Genomic DNA, 10,738 nt, shown 5'->3' on the forward strand with positions numbered 1-10,738 from the left:
ATACCTCATAATAGGCTAGTGTATCGAAAAGGCAACGGGATCCTTTCCGCGTTTATTCCCAATAATAGTGTAAAATAAAATAAGTAGGCTATTAAAGGTAATCCAGGCCTCCTTCAAACCCAAGGCTCTAAAATAACTTCATGCATGCTTTATTAATGATGTTGACAATCATTTAAATAAACAAGAGAACATATAAACCAGACTCGTTACGTTGGCTTTAGCTTTGAGGATAAGTCCTTAATTTTATGACTATCTAACTCTTACTAGAACTCATTGGCTTTAGTAGTGAGGATAGATCTTCTTATTTATTCCCACTTACTACTAGGACTCCAATAATCTAATATTCTAGGACTCATAATTACCTACTAGAACTTATTTTGTTTTTTCTAAACAAACAAGCTTAATATTGAGAAGTAATAATAAGAGGTACATAATATCTCAAGGAGGGTCTTTGCGATTGTAAATATATAAGAAACATCTAGGAATACAATCAAAGGGTATACGATAAAAAACTAAATTGGTCGCTGCCCATTGCGCCACATAGCGCACTTATTGATTTTGTGATCGATGAATTTTGATTACTCTCCAATCTTCTTGAGGGTGAAGATTTTGATGGATGCCATCAATGACTGGAGTTATTTGCCATATTGGTGAAAGAGCTTCATTTTTTATTGCATCTATAACAATTAGTGCATCACATTCCAGGACAGATGGACTCTTGTAGGGTTGTTTTACCAGTTGTGAAGCTAAGATAGCAGTTGAGGCTTTGACTGTGACTAGATTTGTTATTGAAAATTTTTTGGTCCATATTTCCAATATATTTCCTTTTGAGTCTCGACATACAGCTGAAAATGTAGAGAAAGAGTCTCTTACTGTTGCATCAAAAGAGAAGCTCCATTGATTCGAAGGTGGAGCTAACCAATTTAATCTTTGATGGACTTTTGATTTTTGCTCCCATGCTTGTTTATAGGCTTGGTACATCTTTTCAGCTAGATTGTTGTTTTCTAAGCGAGATGGCTGCATGATTGTGAACAATATCGTTTCCTTGCCTCCATATAAAATCCAGCACTATTACCGCGAAAATATGAAATTGATGTTTGTTTGAGGCATTCAATCCCAATACTTGTGCTGGATTGATTATTATTTGTATCTAATCTGACATTGAATTTATTAACAGTAAGGTAAGGTTTAGTGGCCAGTTGTTTTGATGCCATAGTATGCAAATGATTGGGCTTTCAATGAAAATATGGATAATTGTTTCTTCTTCTTATTCGTTACACTATAGACAATTTTCAAGTTGAAAATTTGGAATGACGCTGCTCAGTCTTGCCCTTGTGGGAAGCATATTCCATATTATTTTCCAAAGTAGTAACTTGTGACGATTACAAATTTTCAAACTCCAGGGTTTTTTAAAGCTGGAGCTTGGAAAATTTTGCAGTGGTGTGAAATTTTCCATGGTGGTTCAAGTTCCAAATTATTGAGTCCTATCTTTAACTGTTTGAAGGGAGAGAAATTTTTTGGATTTCTATAATGCTATCTTGCTCAAACAGAGTTAGCATTTTCTCAGGAATCTAAGAGCCAAAATTGTTTGCAATGATATCAGAGATTTTTAGGAGCAGGTGTACCTCATTCATTTGATGGAGAGGCTTTGGCTTGAAATTTTCCAATATTGGGATCCAAGGCTTTGACCATATGTTGACTGATAAACCATTGAAGATTTGATAGCAGTTGCCTTTTGAAAGTAGTTCTCTTGTCTTAAGAAGTCCCTTCCATAACCATCGGTTTGATACTTTTGTTGGTACATTCCAAAAATTTGTAGTACTGAGGTATTTTTTTGAGAGGACCTCATGCCTTAATCCAGTATTTGTTTGGTTCAATTCCAATCCCCTTTTTGCTAGAAACACAAAGTTCATATTCTCCATTGACCTTAGTCCAAGCCGATCGTAGTTTTTGGGTTGACAGAGAGATTTCCATGACTTCAATGTGAGATTGTGATTTTAATTTTTGGGAAAACCCCATCATAAATTTTTAAAGCTTGTATTCAACGACTTGCACACTGATTTCGACAACATAAAGGACAATATTTGATATGAAGGAATTGTGCTTGCCACAAATCTGAATTGCGTTGTCCTTCTTGCTTGTAAAAGTAATTTTGACTTTCAACCTTCTAACTTATGGTTGATTTTCTCCACTAAATATTTGAAATTTTCTTTTTTGGCTTTGTTGAAAGAAGTTAGAAGTCCTAGATATTTCATTCTGGATGAGGATGACTTGTATGACAATATCTAAGTGCTTGTAACTTTGATTGTGGAATTGGTATTTCTAGTGATGAGAATTGAGGACTTGTTGAGATTGATTTTTTATCCCGGCCAATCCTAATATTTCTCTAGATTTTTGGATATTACTTGAGCACTTTTTTCATTTACTTTTTCGAAGATGATTAGATCGTCCACAAATAATAAGTAAGAGATTGGGAGACTGTTTCTACTTAGCCAAATACCTTCAAGTTTTTCTTGGGTCTCTGATCTAGCTATTAGTCTAGATAGCGCCTCTGTGCTCAATATTAATAGAAAGGGCGAGATGGGATCACCTTGTTTGAGTCTCTTTTAAGTTTTGAAAAAACCTCTGGGAGCTTCGTTAATGAGAATAGAAAATGATGTTGTTGTGACACATTATTTAAGCAAATTGATAAAAGTATTGCTAAATTCCAAAACTTTCATCACATAGAAAATCCCATTCTATATAATAGAAAGTCTTTTTCATGTCAAGCTTTATTGCCATTAGTTCTCTTTTCCCTAATTTTTTCTTCAGGTGGTGAAACAATTCATGGGCAATCATCATATTTTCTTTTATGTTGCAGCTAGGAACAAAAGTCGTTTAAAGAAGGGAGATGATGCAAGGAATGATGGTTTTGAAATGGTTGGTCAAGATTTTAATGATGATTTTGTAGATGACATTGGTCAAACTGATTGGGCAATAATGATGGGGTGAGCTTGGATTGGGAATTTTTGGGATGAAAACAATTTTGTATGATTCATCTGTTTCAAAAGTTTACCACTTTTGAAAAAAATTTGCATTGCCTTGATGACTTTACTTTTGATGATAATCCAATAGTGTCTATAAAATAGAGCAGTCATTCCATCTTACTCGAGGGCTTTTTGATTTAGGATTTGTTTTAAAGCCGTAAATATTTCTTCTTCACTGGGCGGTGCATTAAGAAAGTCATTTTCTGGATTCGTGACTTGTTTATCGAAGAGATTTTCAAGTTGGCCGGAACTGTCGGGTTTGTAGGATATATGGACCAAAGATAATTAATGAAAGTAGATCGAATAATAGATTGGTCCATTGACAAATTTCATGGGCCCAATTTAATGGAGTCAATCACATTGATCCACCTTTGTTGATAGGTGATAAAGTCTGGTGTTGAGATATAAGGTGATTAGCCATGAGATTCTGGATTTTTTACGCCATAGAGTTTCTTCATTCTTCATTCTTCAATCAGGCTTTTCTATTGCCTGATTTTGTAAGGATGGAGTGCTGCACTGTACTTCAAAAAGCTCACTTTATATTTTTTGAATGTTGACTTGAATTTTCCTAAAATGAACTTTGTTCCAATATTTGAGAGCATCTTTTGTGGCCTTATTTTTTTGTAGAGTGTATAAGTTGGAGTTTCTGTGAAATGCTTGCTCCATGCTTCTTGGATTATTATTTTTCTGAGTGATTCATGGATTTAGAATTCTTCAAACTTAAAAGAATATGTCCAATGCTAGTGAACTGTTGTATTTAAAAGCAATAGATGGTAATCCGATGCAGAACAAGCTAGATATTGCAATGCGACATCTAGGAATAATAGTTTCCATTGTTGGTTTGCAATACCATGATCTTGTATCTCGCATATAAGTGCACTACCTTGTCTATTGCTAGTCCATCTAAAAGATGGACTTGTGAAGCTGATATAAATTAATCCACGACTTTCCATAAGGTTCCTCAATCCTGTAGAGGTAGATGTGAAAGGAAACCCCACAAATTGTTTTAGATTGGTTGAGTAGGTCATTGAAATTGCCTATATAACACCATGGTCCAGGGAATGCTCTGAATATTGAATCCAAAAGTTTGCTTTAAAGTGTCACTAAACAGAAGCATATACAAATGTAACAAGCCAAGGTTGATAGAGAGGATATGAGTAAATCAAAATAGAGATAGCCTTTATATTAATATTAACAAGTTCAATATTGAAACCTGAACGCCATAAAAGTAGAATGCCTCTTTTGTTCCTTGATGTTGAAAAATTTACAAAATGGTGAAAACCAAAACTATTCACAATAGATAAGATGCGTTTTGCAGGCACCATGGTTTTTGACAAAAAGACTATTTGGATTATATTTTCTAATATTGACCCTTGGAGATCATATTGCATTGGGTCGGGCTAGTCCCCCTACAATTCCAAACCATTGTTTTCATTTAGCTGGTGGAGGCATTTTTGAGCTTGTCTCTTCAGCCTTTTCAGATTTTTCAGACATGGTTGAGTGTGACCTAAGGTACAAGGTGGACCTTGGATGCTCCTTTTATTTTTTGATTTTTCCTAAAGATCGGATCACATTTCCAATAGCATGAAAGCCAGAGTTTAATCATCTGTGATGGTTTCGAGATGGCTTCTGCAGATTCGTTAGCCTCACCTGTTGGTTGATTTTTTTTGTTATTGCTTTTGTTTTTAGAGGTTGTGGGTCATCGGGCAAGGTAGGAGTGCTTTGCCTTTTTGTAATTCTCTCAGAGTAGAGTGAGGACAAGTGGGAGGCCTCTGTGTATACAACTGGGGTATTGGAGCAGACGAAATTTTTGGTAGTGAATATTAGAATAACTAGTGGGCTTGAGTGATTTGTATTGCTTAATTTAGGAAGGATAGCTGATTGAGCTTGCTTGTTAAGAAATGAGCATTGTAGAATAAAATTTGAGAAAAGAGAATTGAGCTCACTGTGATGGGCCGAGAGGAGATGGGCCCTTTGTTTAGCTTGTTGTGCTTAATATCCTTGTATGACAACGACATCTATATCTATTGTGAATACTAGAGAGGCTTCTTCGTAGCTGTTGAGAGAGATAAATTCCCTTGCGGAGGTGCCGAATCGGTTAGGACTTAGAAGACATAATTAGGACCTGGTGATGAGAGGTTTGATCTTGCCTTGACTGATGATGGGAGAGGGTTAACGGTGAAAAAATTAAAACCCCACTCTGATTAGGTTGGAGATGGTTGGTGCTAATGGATTAAATTCTGTTGAGTAAATACTATGCAACAATAACTCCTTGCCTCTGATTGCTGAAAAGTGCATTAGAATCTGCTAGTCGAGAGTTTTCGACTGCTGGATCAGCCAGTGGTTCTTAAAAGCCAAAACGATGCTATCTTGGCCTTTTTCGTAGGTGAGTTCCATCGATTAAGACTCTGGAAAATTATTTTATGGTATTTCTTGTGTATTTTCCACCATTTTTCCTTTCTCCTTTGCATTTTGTGTTGAAAATTGTTGATTCTGGATCTTTTGGGTTGCTCTGGTTAGCAGAGTTTGCTATGAGGTAGTGATGTTGAGATCTGAATGATGCTGTGGAAGGGGCTTGCTTTGAAGAGGGGTTGTTGAGAACTGATTAGTGGAGAGGGTTGGATGTGGTTTTTTTGCTTGGCTTGGGATTTGTGGATTTGTAGTTAGGATTGTTTGAGATAATGGTTGGTTGAGGTTCTCAGCTCAGAGCCATGGACTGAATGGAAGATGTGTGGAATAGATTTTAGAAAAGTGCAGAAAATTTAGAAATGACCTAATCTTCCACAAGCATAGCAAAAATCCGAAAACTTTTTGTATTTGAAAGAAACTCAAGTATCTATGTTGTAGGCTCTTGGGAGAGTGAATCCTTGTTTCAGTAGAAAGATGATGTCGATCTCAACTTTTATCCTGATAAATTTCCTGCATGTAGTTCCATATTGATTGTCTTCTTTTACCTCTAGTAGGTTGTCCAAAGCTTTCCCAATATGTGTAGCATTGTCACGAGTCACATGGTCAAGTGGGAGACTATGTATTTGCACAAAAAAAGTTAAATGAATTTTCTGCAATGTAGAACTAGGTGGCTACGGCTTAAGAATGGGTAGGTGTCCTTTGAAGTTCCATGGGGTTTGATTGAGAACTCTGTGTTTGTCTTGAGAGGATTGGAAAGTGAATAAGAACAAATTTGCTTCTAGGTCTTCTAGTAGGAATTTTTGTATGAAATTCCATGCATCTTTGATGCTTGAAAGAATTGCAAACTTGTGCAAAGGGCATGCTGCAACTAGACGCCCTACCAATACTAGCTCTAATTTTTTTATTACTTCTTCCACTGCAGGTTCTAGCTTGAGATATTGCCATAAGAGAGTTTCAGTTTATGATATCAGGGAATCGATGTCCATTTAGGTGTAGATTGTAACTAAGTTCTGAGTTGGGATTTTAGCAAGAAAGGGAAGACTCCATGGTGGAGTGGAGGTTCACTGGGGAGTGAGGAGAGACTCTAGAGAGAGTGGCCATTATCATCCCACTAACCAGCACTTGTCACAAAGCAAAATTCCTTTTGATTTACCTACCTACTAGAACTTAACTACTACTTCTAGCACTTGACTTCCTTGCAGCATGCATGACATCCACGTCCCTTAGCTCCACGTATCCGTAACAATGTGACATTACCTTGGCATTGGCTTGACTTATGATCTATAACTCGCATCAAATTAATTATTATGATTCAATGAAAAGCCTAAATTGTTTCGAGACTTACACATTGAATTTCTTTGAAACGGTCATATATATATATATAATAAAGAAAAATGCTAGTCAGAAGCGTTTTGGCTGAAGCACACCGCACGAATGCCAAATCATCAGGAGTGAAATATCGATTTTGCTCTCCCTTAAAACTCTCTCTTCCTTTCTTCTCCTTCATTTCTCCTCCTTCCCTTCCATTAAAATGGTTTTGCGACAAGTAAACAAAATGAAATCAACACTACAAAATGTGTAGTGGGCAAATCAACAGTAGGAGAAGATTTAGCATTTCTGTTGCAAATAACCATGGCCCTTACCTCTAGGTACCCATAACTACAAGAACTATTTTGCCTAGAACTATTTAGATCTAGCATTTTTGTTACAAAGATCGGGGGAGAGGGAGAGGGAGAGAGAGATAGGTGATTATCGAAGCAATGGTTGGGCGGCGCGAAGGAGAAGTGCGAAGTGCAGAGAGAAGATGTGAAGGAGGACCAAGGTAACTGAGTTCTGTTGATTTTTTTTTAAACGTAGATTCCACCTCAGCAAGCGTGCGGCATGCTTCAGCCAAAAGGCTTCTACACGTAGCATGATTCTATAATAAAATTTAAGGCTAGTTTGGGTAGTGGAACTATTATTCATTATTTTATTATTATTTTTCACATACTTTTTATTAGTATTCACTATTATTTAATATTCTATCATTATTTTTTCATTATTTTTTTACTACTATTTACAGAATATTTGAGATCACCTAACTACCAAAACACAAACTTAGTTTCACTCGGTAAAGGATTAATGTTAGGCTTCGCACCGATGCATCTTTATCGTGCCCCTTCACCTATATCGATCATACAGTACTTTACCTACACAATGTTAAGATCAGAATACTCATCAATTTTTTATTCGGGTTCGAACAATCAGCAATCCGTGGGTATACCGTGAGGTACTGGAATCCGAAAAATCGTGTTAATTAGTCGGAAATGGCTGATTTCATGTTGAGTCGTCGTTTGTCCTGAAAAGTTGAAAGGCCCTATAAAAAATAAGGGATCAGACGATAGCTTTACAATCCGACTACAATTTATTTACAATTTATTAATAAAATAATATTATTTTAAAATTTCAAACATATCAAATCAAAATCAAAATTAAAATAAATATTTAAAAAATATTATTTTATTGGAAGGTTGTAGAAAAATTATAATGGGTAGTTATTTTATCATTTTCCCAAAAAATAAATGCATATATATATGTGGTTCTAATACAAGGTAATAAGAACTATATATAAACCGATTACTAATTAATTATTTAATTAACTAAATAATTATCTGCTTAAATAAATAAAAAAGAAACTAAATAAATATCCTGTCCAAATCACTTGCTGGCCTCTCGATCTTAAAGGTGGTGCTTACAACGGGCTGAGATCAACTACTGTGGGCACACTATAAAAAAAAGGAGATTTTGTGACTAATTTATTGCAACTAAAAGATTATTTACAACTAATTTTAGTTACAAATAATCATTTCGCTGAAATTAACTGATCACAAAAATTCATTTTTCTTGTAGTGGCAGGAGAACAATTCGATAAGATTGAAAAATATTTCAATGGTCACAAAGGGACAAAGCGGCTTGTCAAAGTTGTTATTTTACAATCGGATAAGCTTTTGATTTTAATTTGGCTTCATGTTCATAATGGCAGGTTCAATAAACCATATCCACCGTCTAATTGCTTGGTTTGATCATGTTCTTTTGACGATGCATAGCTAGTCTTGTGCACTTCAACATGCTAGTTTCATAACATTCTAATTATTATAATTAGATGAGGAATGACGATGGTGATCTTGAATTTTGTCATCTTTAATCAATACATACTCTGTCATGACTTATTTTGAGTGTCGATTTGTTTAATTAATTATTTGATTGATGAAAACTGCTATAGACATAAAGATGTTATACAAAATAAACCTAAAAACTGATGTGTTTTCATAGAATCCGTTAGATCTATTTTATAATAAAAGTAATTTTACAATTTGACTTACTACATCAAACCACATCAATTTATAGATTTACTTTTGTGGAATCCCTTTGTGGCTAAAGAATTCTGTTTGATTGATATATAAAATCCATTAAATTGCATTATTTTAATTGAGGTGATCGAATATATAAATTTAAGATAAAAGAGTAAAATTGTTCTACCAAGATCATGGTTCTTGAAGAGTCATTAGTACTACTATTACATTTTATTATTCAACAAATCCTATATGCTTAACATATTTATGGCCACCTTGAGTAAATTAAATATGGCCAATTATTCACTCTTGTGTAAACACATAGATGCAAACACATCATATATAGGGAGAACCCTCTAGGGGTTGGAAGTGAAGTTGAAGTTTGAGCATGTAGTTTGCCTGCCCAGCAGGGTAGAGCTGAACCCTAGCCTCGACGTTGCCAAATCAAACTGCAAAAGAGTGTTCTCCAACTGGTACCCTCCAATAACAATCGAAGTCCTGGGGTTCTCGCCTCCATTAACAAATCCAAGGCACAGCACATCCTCGCTAATATACACCATCGAGTTGGCACCAAATATGCTCCATAAAACATTATTGTTCTGCAAAACAAGATAAATAGTCGGTACAGACGGCCCAAGACGCGTGCTAAGCACGTTCTCCGAGCTGAAACACACGTCGAATGGTGCCACAGAAGCCACCCTCGAGATGTTCCTGGCAGCGGCCTCGGCGATGAAAGCCTCCGTCACTGCACTGAAGATAGAACTCTCCAAGACTGTGTAGGGGTTGACGGTGCTAATCTTAGTCCCTCCAAAACCTTCACTGTCAATGGAGAGCAAAGTCGTGTTTACTGCTACAACCTTTTCGTTGATTCTTATAGATTTTACGCCAATGAAATACTCTGCCGAGGGCTCGCCTTGTGCGTAGGCTGAGGCTGTGCTTACTGGGTTAATGAAGAGCGGCGTGTAGGCGAGGGAATCGGAGGCATCGATGTTAGGAAGCAGTACGTAAGGACCATCTCCGAAGAACACGACTCCATTTGATGTGGTTGAAGATGCCAAGCAGATTGCGAATTTCCTGTGGAAGCTAAAGGCAGAAGCAAATTGCGAAGGAAATGCAATCCTAGTCCGGCCAAGACCAGCCATGCCTGAAACCCCACTAGCAAGACCCTCCAAGAGGAAAGTCGGTGCGCAAGAGAAAAGGAACTTGGACACGCTAACGGTTCTGCCGGGGTTCGACCCATCGGTGGATTGGACGGACAGAGCATCTTCGGCTACCTCACCGCTGGTGGCGGTGCGCGTGACGGTGTTGTCAGGCGTGACACCGCATGTGTTGTTGTTGCACCCTGGCCTTGGGGCTGAAAAGCAATCCCCACAGCCACTGGCTCTAGCCAGCGAGCATTGGGCTGAGTTGCAGCGGGAAGGACGGTAAGTGGAGGACACATAATTCTGCTCACAATCCACCCACAAAAATTGGCCGCCAAGATCAAGCACTAGGCTTAAGGGAACAAGCGGGGTTCTTTGGTTAATGCGGGTGACGTATTGGAGAGTGGCAGCGTCTTTAGAGACGGGAATCACGAGAGCTTTGGGCCGGAAAGATTGCTGTGCATGAGAAGTGGGAGCAATGAGAAATAATATTAGGAGGGAAGAGGAGAGAAGGAATCGGATAGAGGAGGCCATGTTCAAGTTGTTTGAGAGAGATCTATGAAGGCAACCTCTATTTATAATAGTCGTACCTTAGGTAATGTCACTAAGTTGTACGTGGCGGCTTGCTTAAAGTAGTAGTGCATGTCTTGGAGCTAGCTTGGGATAAGGCCAAAGCGAAGGTCAAAGGAGGCTGCTTAATTAATTAGCTTTTGCTTAATTAATCTAGAAGCCAACATTGACTTTTAGCAAACTGCAAACATATATATCTTTTTAATTATTTAATGATCAAAACATTTTTCTGGTATATAGTGAAGTCCAATCTCAATTC

At 37.0% G+C, this 10,738-nt stretch overlaps 1 protein-coding gene across 1 annotated transcript; it reads right to left on the reverse strand.

Moving 5' to 3' along the window:
* Window positions 1-8,973: 8,973 nt before the first annotated feature.
* Window positions 8,974-10,479, reverse strand: LOC121259429 (probable aspartic proteinase GIP2). Its single transcript, XM_041161022.1, has one exon. It carries the CDS (start codon window positions 10,441-10,443, stop codon window positions 9,124-9,126), a length of 1,320 nt encoding a protein of 439 aa, XP_041016956.1. The 5' UTR covers window positions 10,444-10,479; the 3' UTR covers window positions 8,974-9,123.
* Window positions 10,480-10,738: the final 259 nt, after the last annotated feature.

Source organism: Juglans microcarpa x Juglans regia, chromosome 4D (assembly GCF_004785595.1).
Source record: "Juglans microcarpa x Juglans regia isolate MS1-56 chromosome 4D, Jm3101_v1.0, whole genome shotgun sequence".
Lineage (NCBI taxonomy): Eukaryota > Viridiplantae > Streptophyta > Magnoliopsida > Fagales > Juglandaceae > Juglans > Juglans microcarpa x Juglans regia.